Genomic DNA, 22,783 nt, shown 5'->3' with positions numbered 1-22,783 from the left:
CATAGTTATCTTCCACTCAGGTTTGGAGAGAGCCTTACTAACACTCTTGGGCATAGACACAGAGTCGAGGGAGGAAAGGACGGCCCGATAGGAAGGAAATAATCCACTATAAGAAAGACAATGTGGGATGCAATAAGCAATATACTTTCTCTTTCCTTTTTGTAGTGCAATAGGGAGATTTAGGTTATCTGCAATGGTGTTAGGAGCAAGGGTAGTAGTATCAGTAGGAACTAAACTATAATAGGAAACAGGAGGCATACCTAGGCCTGTGTCAATTGAACATAGAATCTCCGATGAGCTGATAGGGAGTGATGTGGGTCCCTTTGTTGTGGAATCAACCTCCTTGTGCTATCATAGACATTATTGTGGAAACTCTATCTTTGCTAGAGCAAAGGTAGTATGAAGAGAAAATGGCGGAAATATTCGTCATATGCTTTTAGGCTCCGAAATCTATAATCCAGGGAGGTTACCCCTTACCTGTAGTGGATGCATAATTTTCAGTGGCATGTGAACTACTTGTATGTGCAAACAAAGTACAATGCTACCTCTTGATCCACTTGTACCTTGTTATCCACTTGATAATGAACTAGGACTGGTTGTATCCCTATGACTCAAAAACTACCCATATCTCTCCAATTCAGCCCTCACTACAGCTACTGCAACTAGGGTTGTCAATGGGTCGAGTCCGACCCGACAGGCCCGAACCAATTGGTCTAGTTCTAGTTCCGAGAATTGAAACTGACGGGTTAGTTCCAAGTCCTGATGTAGGGTCCCGATTACCATCGGTTTGGAACCGGTTCCACCTAGTCCCGAAATGATTCAGACCCAACCCGATATATATATATATAATGTATAATATATTAAATAAATTATATATATACTATACATATAATGTATAATATAAAATATATAGAATATTTAATATATATTAAACAAAAATATTTATTTTTTATTTATTATAATTAGGTATGTTGGGTCAGACCAGATTGTCCTGAGAACTGATCGATTGGTTCCGGGTCGAAAAGTTACAGACCCTATCGAGTCCGGTTCCGGGTCCAGGTCTTCAACATTTCATGTTGGGTCGGTTCCAGTTCCAGCTGGTTCCGACCCAAACCCGACCCGTTGACAGCCCTAACTACAATAGACTCTAGAGAAGCTATAGTAGGTAGTCCTACAGTAGTGGGTAAAGCTTCCAACAGGTATCTCTAGTATGTTTAGGTTTCTTACAGTAGTCACAAATCAAGTCCTTCTAGTCCTCCTTCCAAAGTTCATTTCCACCCTTATCCCTACTTGACTTAGGCTTCATTGTGCTAGCCATAGCTGACTGTTAAGGCCTAGGTTTCTCATTATCATATTCCTCCTCTCCTCTCCAGACACAAAGGCATATGCCTGAGAGAGAGTTACATTGTCTCGGGAAAGAATATGTTGTCGTGCAATGTCATATTTAGGGTTAAGTCCTACTAGAAACTCAATTACCCTATTCTTCTCTATCAGCTTCTAATAAGTTGATACATCTTTCTACTTTCTCAAACCAATCTCCAAATGACCTATCTCCGGTCATAAGATTTTGTGGGTTGAAAAATAAATTGTGAAAAACTTACCTCCCTACCTAGTAGCAATCACCTGGTTTCTCAACTAGTAGGCTCAAGCAACATTCTCACTCTATGAATAAGTTTTTGCTACTCCATCCCAAATCCCCTTGGTTATGTTAGCCCAATTCTCAATTGGTTTCTCTTCACTAGTGACATACCCCAATTTTCCACGAGCTCCAATCTTGGTAGGTTGTGACCATTCTAAGTAGTTTGTACCATCCAACTTGATTGTAGTGATGGTCCTAGCCTCGAAAAGGTCACCAGCACCTCCTCTACCTAGTCCCATTTCACTTGTAGATTTGTTTTCAACTCCACAACCCTCCATAACACTCAGAACAGATTAGGAAATTAATTTGAGATGAAAAGAAAGAGTTTTATCTCCTTTAGGAACCTCAAACACTTTTAACCTAAAAGCCCTTCTCAACAAAGATTTCCTTCTCCATGGGAGCGGGAAAAGGAAGAAAAGAGGTTGTCGCTCCCTCCAGAGGCCTCTAAAAAGACTACACTTGAACCACCCTCTTTAGAAAACCTCTAGAAACCCTAAAAAGCTAGAGTGCCACTTCCTATGTCAAAATTGAAGAATCCTACTAAATCAAGATTCTTCCCCTTCCTCTAGTTCTTCCTGATTTTGGTGATAAACCCTAGCCCTTCTATAAGGGATTGCAAACCCACCACAAAATCCAAAAAAAATGAGCTTACCTAAGTCCTCGATCAGCACTTTACCTCATCATGTAGTCGGCCTATCTAGGGGTGCATAATGGAACAGCACAAGCAATCCCTAAATTGGCTCTAATACCAAGTAGAAAAGTGTAAAAACTCTATTTTTGATATAAAATCTGTGAAAGAGAGAAAGAAAGAAAAAGAAGGTTTGTGAAGAGAAAAGAAGAGGAGAAAAGTTGAAGAGAATGGGAGAAGCCAAAAATTAGGTCTGACTACCCCTTTCATTAGCTTATATACCCATAAATAAAACAGAATACAAAGATAAGTATGCCCTTAGTAAGTCGTCTACTTTAAAAACCAAGTAAACACTCTTAGGGCCTGTTCGTTTCCTCTTAACTCTTATCTCTTAAGAGGAGTCTTTTAACTTTAAGAGAAAAAATGGGTGTTCGTTTCCTCTTATCTCTTATTTCTTAAAGAACAACCAGACAAATTTTTGTTTTCCAATGATACCCTCAAAAAGACAAACAAAAGCTCTCATATATGGGGTCAAAATGGATATTTGATAATTTTCATAATTCAGAATTCAGAATTCAGAATTCAGAACAACATACCTCTTAATGTAATTATTGTACTTTCAGATGTCAAACTTCAGAGCAAACAAACAGGCCCTTGGGCCTAATAACTCTTTAACCATGCTTTGTAAATAAAAACAAATGTTATCAATCCAAAACTCAACAAGAACAAACAGGGAATTGGTGATTGAAGGTTTATTAACTAATTCCACATTTCTAGAAAACTTTCATCATTTTTAAGTTTTCCAAATATCTCAGTGAAACTAGTAAAATATCTCCGAAATTTCTCCAACTCTACAAGGTGAAATGTTTATCACTGTCAAAACAACAAACCATAATTGCAACAAGACATGCTTAAGATAGAGTTATAGAGAAAACTACTAGAGCACAAAGAAATATTATAGATAATGTAACTGACCTTTTCACATACAAAAATTTTAAAAGCCAATACAGTAAGGAATTGAAACAATGGAGGCATTGGCAAGTCCTCTGTAACATTTTCCTGCAACCCAGAATTTCCATGAGAACTAATTTCATTTTATGTCAAAATGACATCATGAAGAAGGGAAAAGAACCAAAAGAAATTGGCCTACAAATTACCCAGCTGATTATCCAGTGAACAAGGGAAAAGATTATAGAGAAATACAAATAAATACCTTTAGCTGGTTCCAACAATCCCAGAAGTACTGCAGAAATTTATCTTCTGAAATATCCAACCTAAATAAATATAGTATTAGTAACAACAAAGCTATGAACTAACGATTAAAATAACATGCACGAAACAGTTTGAAGACAGCCAATAAATAGTTCAAGAGTTACAAGCAAAGGATTCAGGTCTTAACCAAATACAGTTCAAATTGAGTCTCTTCCTGCGTTCGACTTAGAGTGTAAGTAATACATTGAATCAACATTGTTAAGTTCTGAGTCAACTCAAAGCAGTGTTACCATGGAATCTGGCAAGAGTGACAAGTATCCAGGTGTCCAACACATCAAAATCCAGAAATTATTGCAAGGTGACATCAATAAATCCATGTTTTTTCTTTTGTTTTTAAAATAAAGTAATATTTGTTGAAGGATCAATGAATAAAATATAACCAGAACCTGCTATGGCACCCAACAAATTACAGTAAGACACTGTAACCAAAGTGAGCAGATCTACAAAAAACTATATGGTGAAATAAACAACATTAATATATAGAGTATAGAATAAAATAAGAAAAATAAGGACTCACTTGAAAAATCAACGTTTTTGCAGCAGAAGAAAAACAACCTTTTGAAAAGAAAGGACTGTTCAAAAAGTTGCAGAAAATGAAAAAGAAGCAGTAGAAATCAGGTTTCAAGAAGAGAGAAGAAGAAGAAGAAGAAGAAGGTGGCGGCAACTAGGGTTCAGAGAGAGAGATTTTCGAACATAACCTTCTCTCTTACACCCCTAATTCTATTTCATTAAGTTAAACTTTAATAATTTACAGAGAGGCCCCTAGTTGGGCAGAAAATTAAAAAATATAGCACAAGAAAGAATAAAGACCAGATTAAGGCCCGTTACAGCAAAGAACAAAAAAAATAAAAGATTAAGGCCCATTACAAAAATAAAAAAGATTTTGTAAAAATCTTTTCCTAAAAAAACCAATGTTGGCGAATAGATAATTAGCTTACTATTTTAATATGGTTCACCTACTAAATCACTACAATTCAAAAGAAAAAGAAAGTGTGTGTAACCACAAAAGAGTATTCTCAATCTAATCAAAACACACAATAATAAGGAAGGGAAAAGGTCAAAATGGAAAATAAAAACATTTAATGAAAAGAAGATGGCTGAAAGACTAAAAGGGAGACAACAAACAAAGAGTACCTATTAAAGTTTTAATTTTCTCCTATTTGGTTTATATAGTTCTTTGCTATGGTTTTTCTGAGCCTTAGGGGTGTGCAATTACACTTCTTCTAACAACTCCTTGAACATTTATTAATTGATTCCATGTTACAAGAAAACTTTCATGAATTTTTATATTTTCCAAATATCTTAGTGAAATATCTCCAAAATTTCTCCATCTCTACTTGATGAAATGTCCACTGTAGTGAAATTGCGAACCATGGACTGAACCACCATGACCCCAGTTTGTTATTTTGCATCCATCTTATTACATTACTTGAATCACCTTTCACTCAAGGTTTAAGGCTGTCAATAAACCCTAGTTGATTCTAGGTCAAAGTAGAGAAGAAGAAAGAAGAAAGAAAATAGAAAGAAAAAGAATGAGAGAAGAAGAGTGTTCGACCAGACTAGAGAGAATGTGAAAAATCACTCTCCTAGCCGACCCACTTGAATTTTATTCATAAAACTTAGAGTTACAAGAAAGACAATTTTGTCCCTCATAGAAGATGGGACACATAACTTAAACTCAGATACAATAGACCTTTCACATTCAAGAAGATACGCCAGAATGACCAAAATACCCCTAACTCGAGCATTCTAACACTCCCCCTCAAGCTGGAGAGTATATATCATATAGTCCCAGCTTGTTACAAATGTAATTTATTCTTCCCCGAGACAATCCTTTTTGTGAAGAGATCTATCCACTGATTTCTTGAGCTCACATGAGATGTAGTTATTACCCCACTAATCACTTTCTCTCTCACAAAGTGACAATCCACCTCAACATGTTTAGTTCTTTCATGGAAGACAGGATTGGATGAGATGTGAACAGTAGTTTGGTTATCACAGTATAGTTTCATGGGTTTGTCAATTGAGAAACCCATCTCTTGTAGTAAGTTCTTCAGCCATACTAGTTCACATGTGGTGTGGGCCATAGCCCTGTACTCTGCTTCTGCACTACTTCTTCCCACCATTGTTTGCTCTTCCAAGTTACAAGATTTCCACCCAAGAAAGTACAATACCCTGTGGTTGACCTCCTGTCTGATATAGAGCCAGCCCAGTCAGCACCTGTGTACCTTACTATCTCAAGAGTTCCTCCCTTTTGGTATAACAAACCACGACTTGGATCACCCTTTAGGTACCTAACAATTCTCAGAACAGCCTCCCAATGAGGAACCCGGGAATGTTGCATAAACTGACTCACCACACTCACAGCAAATGATATATCTGGTTGGGTAATAGTCAAGTAGTTCAACTTTCCCACCAACCTTTTGTATCTTCCAGGATCATCAAACTCTTCACCTACATCCACACTTAACATGGCATTGAGTTCCATAGGAGTCTCTACTGGTTTAGCACCAAACAACCCTGTTTCTTCAAATAGACCAAGAACATATTTTCTCTGACATAGGTTGATCCCCTGTTTTGACCTTGCAACATTTATTCCTAGGAAATACTTTAGCTTCCCAGATTTTTCGTATTGAAGTGGTCCTATAAGAAATTTTTCAGCTTGTCAATTCCATTGTTGTCACTTCCAGTTATGACAATATCATCCACATACACGACTAGCAAGATTTTCCCATCCTTTGAGTTATAGCTGAACACAGAATGATCAACCTGACACTGTTTCATCCCAAAGGCCTTCACCAATTCACTGATCTTGCCAAACCATGCACGTGGAGATTGTTTCAGTCCATAGATTGTCTTTTTGAGCCTACACACCTTACCAGCCTCCCCCTGAGCAACAAACCCTGGTGGTTGCTCCATATAAACCTCCTCAACAAAATCACCATGTAAGAAGGCATTTTTTATGTCAAGTTGTACGAGAGGCCAATCATACATAGCACCTAATGAGATCAACACCCGAATTGAACCAATTTTAGCCACAGGAGAGAATGCCTCCATATAGTCCACACCATATAACTGAGAATAGCCCTTGGCCACTAACCGTGCCTTCAATCGTTCCACACTACCATCAGGAAGATGCTTCACTGTATAGACCCATTTACACCCAACAGTGTGCTTACCAGGAGGAAGGGTGGTGAGTTCCCACATGTGATTATGTTGTAGAGCAGAGAGTTCTTCTTCCATGGCTTGCCGCCACCCTGGGGAGGTAAGGGCTTCCTGCACAGTCTTGGAAATGGGAACCGATGAGAGTAATGATATAAACTTGCAATGAGAAGCAGAAAGGTGAGCAGTGGAAACATAGTCCGAAATGCGATGAGAAGTACAAGTATGTTAACCGTTCCGCAAAGCAATAGGAAGATCAAGATCTGAGGGAGGAGCAGTAGCAGAATCTATCGACAGGTGCTAAAGTGGAGGAGCCGAAGCACTTCTGTGGGTATACACGAGTAATTGGTGGCCTCTCTGTAGTAACAGGCATAGGATGTGCATTTGTAGTAGGAAAGGGAACTACGGGAAGAGGGTCCACAACCGGTACAGGAAGAGGAACCACAAAGGGACAAGAAGAGACCCCGACATCTGAGAAAAATGGAACTGATTCAAAGAAGGTGACATCAGAGCACACAAACGATTTATGAAATTTTGGGTTATAACACTTATACCCTTTCTGTGTCCTCGAGTAGCCAAGAAAAATACAATTCGTAGCTCAAGCATCTAGCTTGTCTACTCCAGGCCCCAAGTGTTGAACGAAACAAACACAACCAAAGACTCTTGGGGTTAGAGGAAATGGAGACAAAGTGGGAAACAACACGGAGAAAGGGGATTGACTTCCAAGGATTGACATGGGCATCCAATTTATCAGAAAACAAGATGTAAGAACAGCATCACTCCAAAAATGCTTTGGGACATGCATATTGATCATCAAGGACCGAGCAGTTTCAAGAAGATGTCTATTTTTCCGTTCAGCTACACCGTTTTGTTGCGGGGTGTAGGCACAAGAAGTTTGATGAATTATTCCATGATGTTCTAGGTATTGCTGGAATGGTGAGGAAATGTATTCTTTGGCATTATTGGAGCGAAGTATTTTCATATGAACACCAAATTGAGTGCGTATTTCAGCATGAAATTTCTGAAAAATAGAGAACAATTCACTACGGTCTTACATAAGATAGATTCATGTCATCCTTGAAAATTCATCAACAAAGATTACAAAATACTTAAACCCATTGTATGACACCACTTTAACTGGACCCCATACATCAGAATGAACTAAAGCAAAAAGACTTGAGACACGACTATCAATTCTTGGACTAAATGAGACTCGATGATGTTTTCCCAACTGACATGACTCACAATCTAATGATGAAAGATGACTCAAGGAAGGAACTAGCAACTTCAAAGCCTTGAGAGAGGGATGACCAAGTCTACAGTGTCATTGGAGAGGAGTAAGAGACGACTGAAAAGCCACTAGGGGGCCACCACCATCAAGGTAATACAAACCACCTGCTTCGTGCCCCCCACCACTCTTCCTCCCCATCTTGAGATCCTGAAACACACAAGAAGAATGATAGAAGGTTACAGAACAATTAAGGGACTTGGTTAAGATGCTAACAGACATAAGGTTAAAAGGGAACTTAGGAACATATAAAACAGATGCTAAAGACAAGGAGATGAGATCAACATCACCAACACCACAAATAGGAGATGTAGAACCATTACCAAGTGTAACTGTCTGAGATGTGGAGGCGCGAGAAAGGGAAGAAAATACATCAAGAGTCCCAGACATATGGTCCGAGGCTCCGGAATCAATGCTCATATACAGCCCGTGGTACACTCACCATTTCTTGCCCGGAAGCACAAGCGGGTGTGGAGGGGGTTGGGGCAATTTGTTGGCTTTCAGTAATTGTGCTACTACTCTTAGATGTAGCATGGTTAGCCCAAGTGTTGGGTGGACCACGCAAATCATAACAGAAATTAACTGTGTGCCCCTCTAAGCCATAATGTGTACATTTTCTCTGAGCATTACTCCTTCCTTTTCCACGGCCTCCCCCCGACTCTCGGCCTCCAGTCCGGCCACTAACCGCCGGTTAAACATGTGTCCACCACAGTTGCTTGGAGGGCCACTGCTGCCACCACCACTTCTACTTCCACGGCCACTCCCTTTGGTCACTACTAAACCAGATCTATCAGAGAAGGAAGAATGTTCCACCGACTCAATGGATGTCCTCTTAAGATGGGCAAAAACTTCTTCAAGTGAGGGGAGAGTTGATCCCCCCGATATCTGTGCTCTGACAGGCTCATACTCAACCTCCAAGCCCACAAGAAACCTAGTCACATCAAGTTGTTCACGTTGCTGTTGTTGGATCTGGACATCTGATGTTAGAGGGTGATACACATTGAGCTCATTACGAATGTTCCTCAAACTTGCATAGTACTCTTCCAAGCTTTGACTCCCTTGCTTCAAATTGAAGTACTCTTGGTATAACTGATACACCCTAGTTGTATTGTCTTGTCTAGAGTACAACTTCTTAGCACGATCCCAGATTTCCTTAGTTGTATCTAAGAACATAAAGTTCACACTAATCTTTGGTTCCATGCTATTCCAGAGCCATATCATTATCTATGCATCTTCTTGTTCCCATTCACTGAACCTAGGGGAACCAGAGGAAGGTTTCTTCTCTCTTACATGTTTTACCTTCCTCTTGGCCTTCAAGAACACCTCCACAGATTTTGCCCATGGTACATAATTCTCACCATTCAACTTGATGGATGTCATTTGAACACTTAGATAGTCTGGAGAAAGCATGACACCTGTTTTGTTATCATTCCCATTTTCAAATGAAGCCATCTTAATTATTTCACCTTCAAATACACAACACAACCTCACACTCTTTCACAAGGCTTATCTCGCTTATAACACCACTAACTCCAGCTTCTTTAAATACACATTACACACCACACTAAGGCTGAAATCACTCGGTCTTCACATCAAACACCTGGGTTGCACACTGCAGAACCATTCACCATCAACACACTAAGGCTGAAATCACTCAGTCTTCACATCAAACACTTGGGCTGCACACTGCAGAACTGATTACACACAAGGTCCAGGATATCAACTTTTAAATATTTAGAAACATAGATACACCAATCACCACGACACAACCACCACCAATCTACTGCTGTTTTGAACTTCAGCAGTCGACAACTCTTCTTTCAGCATACATATGAAGGGAAATGCAGAGGAGCACGACTGAAATGCATATCAGTTATACCGAGCATCACCACAACCAACTTTTGAAGCAAAAAGAAAACATTCACAGTCCCATACTTGGACCAGAAATAGTAGTGTCCATACCTGTCCACATTCAGCCCTCTTCGATACTGAATAGAGGGTTTAATATACCACTCCAATGACCACCACAGCAACGACCGGAGGCATTCTCACCTCCAGGCCCACAAAATGACAGCTCCTTTTCAGCCCCTTATCGAACCTCCACTCAGGTCAGTCGGAAAAGAAGAAGATGACTGTGAAGGTTGGCGGCGAACCCAGAAAGAGAACAGCAGCAAGAAAGAAGTGAAGATACAACCTTACAGCTCCGATACCATGTGAATAAACCCTAGTTGATTCTAGGTCAAAGTAGAGAAGAAAGAAGAAAGAAAAGAGAAAGAAGGAGAGAAGAAGAGTGTTCGGCCAAACTAGAGAGAATGTGAAAAATCACTCTCCTAGCCTACCCACTTGAATTTTATTCATAAAACATAGAGTTACAAGGACAATTTTGCCCCTCATAGAAGATGGGACACATAACTTAAACTCAGATACAATAGACCTTTCGCATTCAAGAAGATACACCAGAATAACCAAAATACCCCTGACTCGAGCATTCTAACAAAGGTATTGAGTGATCTACTATACCTTAATCCATGGAGTAAGGATGAAAACTCTGCTGGCAATGGATTTCCATTGCCTATCAGTCCTAAACACATGGCCATAATAGCACCATCATGATGGCTAAATATTCCCCCTACACTCGATGGCCCTGGGTTGCCAATGTTGCTACTGTCAAAGTTGAGCTTTATCTAATTTACAAGAGGTCAAGCCTAGCGATAGAGATGTGATTGAATTATATATGAAGATTCAGTTATCAGCCTCCACTCCCTAGATATGACATTCATTGTAAAATCATTAAATAAGGTTAAGGCTTTTGACCAATTTGCCACCCTAATCAGAATGTTTCATCGTAGGCTTTCCTTTTCTCAGTTTTCCCCTCTAAAGATTCTCGTGTTTCTTTCCCCTCATTCTCCTCAGATTGAAGCAGCTATTTTTTCTCACTTTGCTCGCTAACCAAAGCTATGAGAACCCCCTATTTGCCAATGTAGTTCATTCATTCACCCTAATAAAATATCTTCTTAAAAGGCAATAAAATTATAAAATCATTATTTTTTGTGTTATAACTACAAACTAAAGACCCTAACATGGACTTGTTTGTGCTTGCCTCGAGGGGCTTGGTGCAAAGGTGGCTCGTAGAGGAATACAATATGTTTTACATCACATTAGATGCTTAAAGTAACGCAATTGAGGAAGAAAAGAGGTTGTGGGTTTTACATGCTTGAAAATGTTTTATATGTTTGATTTTATTTTTAAACTTTCATTTGAATACGCTTTACATGTTATGTTTATGTATTTTAGTTTTAGATAATAGGTTTTTTAAAACATTTATTTTAAAATGCAAGTTTATATTTTTTATTAATATTATGTTTAATATTTTTTATTTTTTTGCATTTATTTTTAATTTTTCTGGCATCTTTTTTTGTATTTTTTACACCTTGCACCTCGAGCGAAAATTGCCCCTTGCGCTTTTAGAACACTAGGCAGCTTAGAACACCAACAACTAGAATGAACAAGAAAGGAGAGATGGGATCACCTTGCCTAAGACCTTTCCTAGCAGAGAAGTCCTTAACCTTAAGCATCCCCTTATCCACAACCTCAAATGCTCTCCAAAACCACATTTTTTTTCAAAATCTCCTCTAAAATCCCAAATCTACCATATCTTAGGCTTTCTCTAGATTTAGTTTGTAGACCCACTCTTTACATCTAAATTTCCTAATTTCCCAAACACATTCATTTGCAATCATGGTTCACAACCAGAGGTGCTTGTGAGAAATTACTGTGGTGATAAGTGTTTTCAGCACTGATTACATTATTGTGGTACAAGACTAGTGGTCATTTACTCTTTCCATGTTTCTTGAAATGTGAGAGGTAGATAGCACTAGATGGTTGGTGATTAGGTTGTTTTGAAGCTGTGGTGTTTGTAGAAATTTCTATAAGTGTTTGTGCTATGCAGTGTGCCCCTTTGTGCGTGATGATTTTATAGTAACTTGGGTGTGGTGACAGTCATGATCTTTGCCTACAAGATGATTGTTTGATGGTCTTGGTGTGGGCAGCAAGCTGTGGTCTTTTGATTGGATGATTAGTTTTTGAGATTGACAATTAGACTTATTGAGTTCCCTTGCACTGATAGTTCTTGAATGATTCAAATGATAAACCCAAATTTTATAGTTGTTGCTAGAAGTAGTGGTCGTGGTGGTGTCAAATATGGAGGAAGTTAGAGGTGGTGCCACAAGTGGTGGTGGACATAAGCAGGTGCGTGAATGCAGCCATTGCAGCCATAAAAGACATATGGTTAAGTTTTGTTATGACTTGTATGTCTCACCTTCCATTTGGGCTAGTGATGCTACAGTTGGAGACCATTCTAGTAATGTTACACCAGTTGGTGGAGCATCTGCTTTAGGTGGGAGGGAGAAGTTATATATATATATATATTAAAATTGGACGTTCCATGTTAGCATATCCCTCCTTTGAGAGAATCTATTTATCAATTTTCTCCATTTTTTGCATTTTTTCTTATTTTCTTTTGTTTTAAAAATACAAAACAGTAACCATTGCTCATCTTGAATAGACTAATAAAACTGCACACTATTAGAGAGACCTTTGGGTTTTCCAAGGCCTCTTATTTTAATGCATGTTATTATTACATTTAAAAAAGACATTTAAGAGAGAGAGACCTTTGGGTTTTAAAAGGCAGCTTATTTTACTGCATGTTATTATTACATTTACAAGAGAGAGAGAGAGAGAATAGTAATAATATAAATCAAGGTTTTTAAAACCGAACCAGACAATGAACCGGTTAGAGGTCTGGTTCCCGGGTCAAATAGTCCAACCATTCGAACCGAACGAACGGCCTATTTAGACAAAAAAATTAAAAAAAAATAAACGGCCAAAATCGTTGGACAGTTCAAACGGTTTGACCGCCTGGGTCAGCAGTCTCCTGACCACACCAACAGTTTTTAGCAAAATAACGGTTGTGGGGTAAAACGGAACTGGTCACCTAAACAGTTCCAAGTTTTTCCGGTCCGGTCCAGTTTTGAAAACCATGATATAAATCAAATAATATAAATAGGTTGAGGTTAAACAATAAAAAATTATAAATTTAAAAAACCACTAAACTTTCACTAAAAATAAATGTTAACAAAACATAGAAAATATTAAAAATGTGTTTCAATTACATTTAAAAATCCAACTTAATAAACGCTAATAAAATATGAAATTTAAATATAAAAAAAATTAATTGATAGTTTTAATAATATTATTAGATAACTTATCAGTTAAGACCTTAATAAGCACTAATAAAAAATATTAATTGATAGTTTTAAATACCAACAATTAATAAAAAATCCAAAAAATTCTGAAAAACAAAACATAATTAAAATACTAAAAATAATTAAAAAATATTGAAATTTACCAATATTTTATATTAGTAAAGGTATTTAGTGAAAATAATTAAAAAGAAAAAATAATAGTATTTTATTAATAAAAAATACCAAAAACTATTAAACAATACCCAAGCCATAAATTATTGAAAAATATTGAAAATTAGTTGTATTTTTTTAACTATGGTATTTATTTAGTCATTTAATTTATTTTTACCGAAAGCAAATGCAACTTAATTTTGTAGTGACTAATATGCAAAAATAAATGATGAAAATAATGAATATTACTGAATATTAATGAAAAAATAATGTATTTTAATTATCAAAGGTAATATAATTAACAATAATTAATTTTTTATAATTTAAGCTATAAAAAGTAGAAAATTACATTTAATTAGTTTTAGCCAAGAAAAAAGCAATATTTCTGAAAATATGATAATTTAGAAAAATTATTGTATTTTAAATAAATACAGTAATCTAATAATTACAATGTTTTAATAGCTAACAATATTGTAATAATTAATAATAAAAAGTAACAAATCGTTTATAACTTAACCTAACCCAATTAGATCTATAAATTTGCAGGCTCAAGCAACTATTTTATTTTGAGTTAGGTCTAGCTGAGATATGCACCATGCCCACACATTATCAGGGATAATCAATCTGAAATTTAATTGGGTATGAAACTTTTGGAGTCCAATGACGGCTTTAGCGGATAGGGCCCAAGCTAAACAACCCCTATTAAGCTCAACTTGGAAGTTATATGCATATATGGTAAATATTATTATATAATATTTAAATAACAAATTTTATATTAATATATATAGAAATGTTATATATTTTTTTATACTAGACTATAATTAAATAAAAACTTTAATTTGTAAAAAATCATAGTTGTATAACACGGGCATCTTTATCAACAAAAAATGTACAAGCCTGAGCCCGAGCCCGACCCAACCATCAGGCCTAGATCTTTTGCCCAAGCCCAACCCTTATATAAAACTTGAGCCCGAAGCCCGATCTGTATGCAAAATATCTTATTTTCAGTATACTTTTATAAACTAATATTATATTAATTTAGTAATAATTTAATAAATTAATAAACTAATTTATATTTCTTAATAGTAAATTGATATTTATTAATAATTTAAGCAGCATAAGCACTTTTTTATATAACGGATTGGGCTTATTTGAGAAAGCCCAAGCTCGAGCCCACGAGCCTAAAATTTTGTCCAAGCCTGAAAAATAACGGGTCAGGGCGAGCTACCTAGCCCATGAATATGTCTAATTGTATATATAAATAACTGTATACATCAAAAATCATAGGAATAAAAATATAAACATCTTTTTCAATTTTTTTTAAAAATTGACCTCTCATAGCTTGGCATCATCTGCGGCCTGGCCTGGCCTGGCCCAAGGCTCAGCCTAGCACAACCCGATTTACACCACTACTTGAACCTGCCCAATACTGGGGACGAGACGGAGAAATTCGAGGATTCCCCGTCCTTGTTGAGTGGGGCGTCTTGCCCCTAAACACGCCCGACATTGAGGAGTGATTGCCTTGCCTTGAACCCACCTGACACTGGGGACGGGGCGAGGATGGGGTAGAGTTGTCTTGACTATGGGGTAGGGGCAGGGACAGGGATGGGGTGCCTCGCCCTGAACCCACCCCGTTGTCATTCCTATATAATTGTTAATTATAAGTGAAATTAATAAAAATGTTGACTTTTGTAACTATTTTATTTATTTAAAGTTAATTAAAATTTCATTTAAAAATAATAACAATTATTAAAAGTACTATAAATTATTAATAAAACTAAATTTATTAAAAAATATATTAGTTCATATTAAATTAAAAATAATTGTTTTTGTAAATCAACATTAAATGAAAATACAATTATTAAAAATTTAGATATTAAAATTAACTTTGAATACTTTAGTTAATTAACAACAAATTTTGATTATTAATTTAATATTAATTAATAGTAAATAAAATTATTAAATCATTCAGATTTTCCCGTGCATCACACGAGTCCCTGCTAGTTAATAATTATAACACGTGAGGAGTATAAGAAGTTTCACCTTTCCACTTCTTCCAATACTACTTCCATCCATACTAAATGAAGTATAGCCAGTCTAGTTCTTGATTACAGTCTACATCTTGGGTAATAGATTCTAGAACTTCAAACCATATGACTTGATCTTCAAATTTGTTTTTGGCATTATCTCCTCAATCATGACAATGTCATCTTGGCTAATGGTACAACCTCCTCAACCACTAATACTGGAAATATGTCTCTTGATTCTAACCTCACTTTATCCTTTGTGCTATATGTACCCAAATTATCCTTTAGTCTTTTGCTTGCGAGTAAACTTAACTAAATCTCTTAATTGCTCAATCACCTTTTATCCTTCTTATTGTGTCTTTCAAAACCTCAAGACAAGAAAGATGATTGGTGGTGGACTTGAAGATGGAAGATTGTACTATCTGGATGGTGATGGTGGTTCACAAAAGGCTCTACATTATCCTCTCACACCTCACTAGTGGCATTGTTGTTTAGGTCCTCTTGTCCAAGTCTTAGAGAAATTAGTTCCTTCCTTAATGTCAATCCCAAGTTTAGAATGTGAACATGTCAACTTGCAAATATCATAGAGTATATTTTTGTTCCAAGAAAAGTGTGTCTTGAGCCCTTTTTCCCTCGTTCACTTTAGTGTTTGGTGTCCTAGTCATGTCTCATCTTACAATTGTAGAGAGACTAGGCGAATGAGCCCTAGTCCTTTAGTGTCATTCTTATTAGTTCCTTCGTGTTATGTTTTCTTATTGGGCCTTCTTTCTTTATGGACCTTTAGCTTCTGTTTTGTTTTTAAGTGTATTACTGATGTAGACGACTACTTAGGAAATCGTAGGCCTTTTCCAGACTCAATTTGCATACCACACCCTTCCTCCTAGATTCCTCCACACATTCACAGGTAATAAGCATTTAATTCAAAATCTATCTCCTCTCTTGGATGAAAGCCCCTTGGAATCATATATAAACTGGTCACAAAACTAATAGATTTAAAATCCTTGGGATAACAAGCACTAGGCTTTTTAGGGATCAATGCGATGAAAGTTACATTAACACACATATTAATAAAATCCCTACGAAAGAACTCCTGAAACATTTTCATTAGATCTCTCTTTAACCACTCTCAACAATCTTGGTGGAAATCCATGATAAAACCATTTGGGCCTGGTGACTTAGAACAACCCACAGAAGAGATTGCATTCTTTACCTCTTTCTCATCAAAACCTCTCTCCAAATCTCTACTCAAAGTACTTTACAGTGTTGGTCATTCCATTCCCTCTAGCTTCCATCTACTTATTACTGGTTTCTTATAAATTGATTTAAAATGATCCACAAGGATTGTGGGCATATGCAAGATTAGCCTATCAAGTATTACCCTCAATAGTCTTACACTTAACCTCTCAGCCCTTAACGATCAAACACTACCCGACAAGAGAAGACCTCTCCCTCGGCTGCAAGGTACAGTGTTTCACTCTCTACTCACATGGATCACGGGAATTAAAACCTTTTTGCAAACAATTTGAAACCATAATATATAAATATATTTTGCAAAATCAATTTTCAAACACATTTGAAATCCACTACCAGCAGTTTAGGTTTCCATCAGAGAGAGTGCATTCCCCGATCATTCACTTTGTCCGACAAAAGGGCTAATCCTATCACTATGATCACCCACTCAGATGAATTCTCGGACTATCCCAACATACACAGGTTTTGACCCCCTCTAAGGATCTCACTGATTGGCATATCAAAGATAGTCCAATCCAACACCTAATGCAACACCATAATCAAGTCTAGGGGTCAGGTGTAGCATTCCAGTTTTGCCCATCTATCTCCAAGGTCTAGGGCAATATTGGAATTTGGTCCGGTTTAGGGTTTCAAAAAAACCCACACTGCATGTACCTCAAGTCTCACCCTGACAACTGAGACAAGCCACCCCAACCAACTTGGGGACACATCAATGTCAGCCTTGGCAGGATAAATCTCCCCAGATCTATCCAATAGCTGTAAAGATTCTAAACAAACACGAGTCTCATAAGTGTCCAGTTTAAGGGAATTACACAGAAACACACCAAATCACATGAATCAATTATGCACTTTATTCATTTATAATAAATGACATAATGTACATCAATCTGATTGGAACTAAGGGCATACACTGTCTACCACCAACTCCTCCCATAAATATTCATAACCACCCAAACAAAATTGTCAACCACACTCCAATTTAACAAAAACTGAAAATCTACCAATCAACTACTCCACACATTCCACAAAATCCTCATTCCAAAGCCTAACAATACCCCTAGAAGCACCTCAAGATGGATCCTAAGCCCATCCAATTCCTCTTTCTCCCCAAATGCTCTTCACTCACCTATCAATTTCATGTAGTTTTGATTCTCGGATAAACAACAAATCTGGTTTTTCCCTCCTAACCACTTCCTTAATAGTCCTACATTTATTTGTGGCTTGCAATTCCCAATCCACACATTCCAACTAACTACTTTCATCTCAATGCTAGAACTTTGAAAGCCCTTCCCCTTTAACTTGTGCACTTACTACCTCTCCTTCTCCCACTTCTCTCACAATCCTCCTTGCTCTTATCCCAATCACCTTTGACTTTCTCCACCTCACTCACTTTTCTTTTCCTTCTTTTCCCTCCCTCAATTAAACAGAATATAGCTTATGTACTTGGAATGTTAAGCCAATATATGCATGCCCCCAAGACTACTCATCTTCTGTTGCAGAGCTAGTGCTTAAGAATTGGAAGAAACATCCTAGTGGAGGTATTCTCTTCTCCAAGCATGGTCACTTGAGGGTAGAGACATATATAGATGCTGATTGGGCAGGTTCATTTGATGATAGAAGATCTACAACAGGTTATTATACCATTGTCAAGGCTAATTTGGTGACGTGAAGTGGCAAGAAACACATGGTAGTTGCTAAATTGAGTGCAGAGGCTGAGTATAGGGCCATGGCACATGATTTAGCAAAAATGTTGGGGTTGAAGAATATGTTGTTGGAGTGGCAAGTGGAGGTTCAAAACCCAATGTCATTGTATTGTGAGAATAAGGCAGCAATTAATATAGCCCACAATCCTGTGATGCATGAGAGGACAAAATATATCCAAGTAGAAAAACATTTTATTCATAAGAAACTTGAAGTTGGTGAAGTCTGGTGATATTTTCACTAAGAATATTAAGTACCCAACATGTTGACCTTTGTACCAAGTTGGGAATGATAGATATATGCTACCAACTTGAGGGGAAGTGTTCTTAGGACTATTTTATCCTATTAAGTTGTAACGAGGAGTACTCCTGTAATTTTCTTATTATTTAAAGACTAATATATCAGTATGGGTGCCGCCGCCACTGACAATTTTTGCCAAATATTCTTCTCTTTTCTTTAGTCATTTTCTCCTCTCTCCTTTCTCTTTCAATCTAGAGCAGCTAGTATAGTACTGATAAAAAGTTCTAAGAAAAATGATATCTGAAAAAATATTTAAATACCCTCCTGCATTAGTAATATTTCCTTTTTAACCCAGCCCATGTGTTGTGAAATATGGAAATGTGTTCAACAGAGACCATCAAATACTTGTGTACATTATACAACAATCCTGTGTTTGTATTAGTGTTTCTAAGTTGGACCAATGATGCTATGGATAAGCATACTGAAAGAAAATCTACATAAATCCCATAATTATATATATTTAATAAGTGGCAGTAGTTTCCAATACTTACCCATCTATACGAAACCTTTCTCTCACATCAATTAGGTGCGGGGAAGTGAAGAGTCCAGTTCGAAAACCACATTCCCGTAGAATGGCCTCACAGAATGCACATGTTGAACCCTGAAGCATGGTTTTTGTAAGACTAAGAATATAAACAGAACTTTTGATTTGTTCTGGTATATTAACCAGCAATATGGTGCCAAAATACCTAATATCAGATATATGTATTATCGAGGTTTTCAATTTCAGCCTTGGTATAAGTTTCAACATATTAAAAGATTTTATCAAGATTTAGTTGAATATGTGTTCAGCTCCAAGGGAAGGTAGCATCTTGTCCCTCCTTTTAGGCTGACTGTACACTTCTCCTATGCCTAATAAAGTACCTTCATTTATCAAAAAAATAAAAAAAAGATTTGGTTGAATTTGTAAGAGATTTAATCACCTGTAAGAAAAAAGAAGATCCAAATACCCCTTTACCCTCATTGCTCATGTTTTTAGTAGACTAGTCCCAAGGGCAGATAGATTACAGTTAATTAAAGGGTGGAAGGTGGGAAGAAAATGGCTAATGATCACACACTGGAATTTTCTGATGGCATTATTCCAAAGTAGTAACAATTGATTGGATAATGGGAAACCAGCAGCCTCCTTGGAAGTATGGATATGTCGTAAGAAACATCATATGTGAGCTCGGGAGCAAATGTTTCATGGATTCCAAGATCTCCTAATGGATTGGCTGATGGATTGGAAAGACAAGGAACCACAAGGGACAGTTTGTATTGGGATCCAGTGATGTAATTGTGATACTATTTTGCTGTTTTTCTGTCTTTTTGTTTTTTGTTTTTTTTTGTTTTTTTTTTTTTTTTTTTTGCATTTTAGCAGTGTTAGCCAAGGCTAACAATCTTAGTTAACTAGGCTAATTACAAATCTGACCTTTAAGTGGGTGGCCAGCTAAGCAAGAACTTAAAAGAAATTAAAAAGAGGTTAACAGGCCCATGAAGAGAAGGCCCATTAACGCATAAAACAGACAGAACATTACTTAAACATAAAACAAATATTAGGGCCCATTCGGCCTAGTCTCTCTACACTCCCCCTCAAGCTGAGCATAGATGACAATCATGCCCAACTTGCTTATATAGTGTGTCAGCTTTCCTTTTGGAACACCTTTGGTCAAAACATCAGCCAACTGCTCTTCTAAAGCAATAAATGGTAAGCAAACTTCCCACGAAGCAACTCTCTCCCGTATGAAATGTCTATCATCCTCTATGTATTTAGTTCTATCATGCAGAACAAAATTGTGTGCAATGTTTATAGCTGCCCGGTTGTCACAGTAGAGCATCATTGGCTTTTCATAGTCAATACCCAACTCTTCCAAAAGTGATCTCACCCACAATAATTCTAACACTCCATGTGCCATTATCCTATACTCTGCTTCAGCTGAGTATCTAGCAACTACAAACGGTTTCATACTCTTCCATGAGACAATGTTCCCTGCCACCAAAGCACAATATCCTGAGGTGGATCTCCTATCATCAATACATCTGGCCCAATCAGCATCAACATATGCCTCTAGCTTCATGTGTCAATGCTTAGCAAACAGGATACCTTTCCTTGGAGTGCCTTTCAAGTAGCACAAAATTCTTTCTACAGTTGCTAAATATATATCTCTGGGAGAATGCATAAACTGACTAATAGCACTCATTGCATAGGAAATATTTGGCCGAGTCATGCAGAGATATAATAACTTCCCGAGCAGTCTCTAGAATACTCCCCTATCAGACAACAATTCACCATCAGTAGCAGAAAGCTTATGGTTTACGTCTATAGGGGTGGAAGCCAGTTTAGCACCAAGTTTACCAGTCTCTGCAAGGAGATCAAAAACATACTTGTGTTGAGAAATGAAGATACCATTCTTAGATTTGGCAACTTCAATTCCCAAGAAATATCTGAGATCCCCCAAATATTTTATCTCAAATTCAGTGTTAAGAAATCTTTTCAGATTAATCACTTCCTGAGTGTCATTACCCGTAACCACAATGTCATCAACATAAACAATCAGAAAAGCCACCAAAGAGTTACTTCTCTTCACAAACAAGTGGTTCTTTCTCCCCTTCTGTCTTTTATCAATTGTGATGTTTTTCTGGGAAATAAGATTAAATTTTTGAATGAAATTTGGCTGGGTGAAGTGCCTTTAAAAGTCTGATACCTCTTTTGTATTCTTTGATTCTTCGTCATCTTATAAGTCCAAGACTGTCTCAAATTTTACCTTGGTATCGTCTCGTGGGATTGCTTGGGATTTGGGATTTAGAGGTCTTAGGGATGTTATTAATCTATTGAAGGACTTGAAGGGAGTCTTTGTGGATGCTCCAAAACCAAATGTGCATATCTGGACCCCCAAGCCCTTGGCGTCTTTCTCTATTGCTGTATTGTTTCAAGGTTTATCCTCTTACATTTCTCCTTTCCATCCTTTCCCCATGAAATAAATTTGGAGCAAACCAACACCACCAGAAGCTAGGTATTTCATTGGCAGGCCTTTCATCAGAAAATAAACACTTGTGATTAAGGAGACCATTTTGGTGCCTTTCTCCCCATGTGGCCATGTCTGTTTTCTATCTTATGCAAGTAGAGAGCAACTATCAACTTACTAATCTCCTGTCCTTTTGCTTTTGGCATTTGGGAGTGATTTTTTTCTCTTCGGATATTAGGTGAATTCCTCCTTCAAATGTGCCTAGTTTATTTGGTCAAATAATTTTCCCAAGTGAACCAAAGGATATGCAAAATAATGTGGCAGTGCACAAGAACAGCAATTGCATAGGTAATACAAGAGGAAAGGAATGTTAGTATTCAATGGGAAAGCTCATATAAAAAACTAAAATAACTTAAAACATCACAATAAAAATGGTGCATTGGTAAAGACTATGGATTGCTTTAGAAAAGTACATTGGAAACCTGGGACAATCTGGAATTGGGGTGTGTTTAGGGAAGAAAACAGCAACGTATTGACTATGCATATTGGTCAGGTGAGAGGAGACTCATTCAGGGCAGAACTTTTTGCTGTCCAAAAAAGTCTGAAATTAAGCAGACCTAAGAACCTTAAGAGGCTAATAGTAGAAGGGGACTCCAAAGGTCATTGGATGGTTGGCAAACAACAGTCAAGCAGTATGGCAGTTCAAGCATGCCATAAAAGAAATCAAACATCTAGGGAGGGAACTTGAGGCAAGTTTTTATCAGATCAGACGATATGCAAATAACTTGGCTGATGCTTTGGCCAAACAAGGGGTCAATGGGGAACAACCTTATTTTTTGTGCTCAATTGTAATTTTAAGATAAAATAAGGGTTAGAAGGATGTAATCAGCATATACATAGGGTTCTTAACAATTTACATAACTTAACTCTTTATAAATAATCAAACAAAGTTCAACAGTTACCCATAAAAAAGAATATCCTGAAACTTCCAACTTTTTAGTTGAAATTTAAGAAAACAGTTATTAATGTGTGTTAAGATGTGCCAAATAGGGGTAGTTTAGTCTTCTTCTGTTTATTAAGTAACTTGCCTATGTGGCACTGTTATTAGAGTTACTCTGCCCCACACTTAAGTAAGGGCATTTCTGTCTTTGTAAAC

At 37.1% G+C, this 22,783-nt stretch overlaps 1 protein-coding gene across 4 annotated transcripts in view; it reads right to left on the bottom strand.

The window, feature by feature from the left end:
• The window catches only part of DFC (DHFS-FPGS homolog C), a 130,870-nt gene that overhangs the window by 88,704 nt on the left and 19,383 nt on the right, over positions 1-22,783 (bottom strand). For all 4 annotated transcript variants that reach the window (XM_088971567.1, XM_088971569.1, XM_088971568.1 and 1 more), the window contains exons 5-7: positions 19,174-19,283; positions 3,481-3,541; positions 3,243-3,326 (exon numbers count right to left, since the gene is read on the bottom strand). In XM_088971567.1, coding sequence (XP_088827693.1) covers positions 3,243-3,326; positions 3,481-3,541; positions 19,174-19,283 — 255 coding nt within the window. The remainder of the gene's footprint in view (positions 1-3,242; positions 3,327-3,480; positions 3,542-19,173; positions 19,284-22,783) is intronic.

The sequence above is a fragment of the Nelumbo lutea genome, chromosome 2 (assembly GCF_056320005.1).
Source record: "Nelumbo lutea isolate HS-2025 chromosome 2, American lotus-T2T, whole genome shotgun sequence".
In the NCBI taxonomy this organism is placed as follows: Eukaryota; Viridiplantae; Streptophyta; class Magnoliopsida; order Proteales; family Nelumbonaceae; genus Nelumbo; species Nelumbo lutea.
The sequence above is the reverse complement of the archived record's forward strand: the minus strand, read 5'-3'. Positions and strand labels throughout refer to the sequence as shown.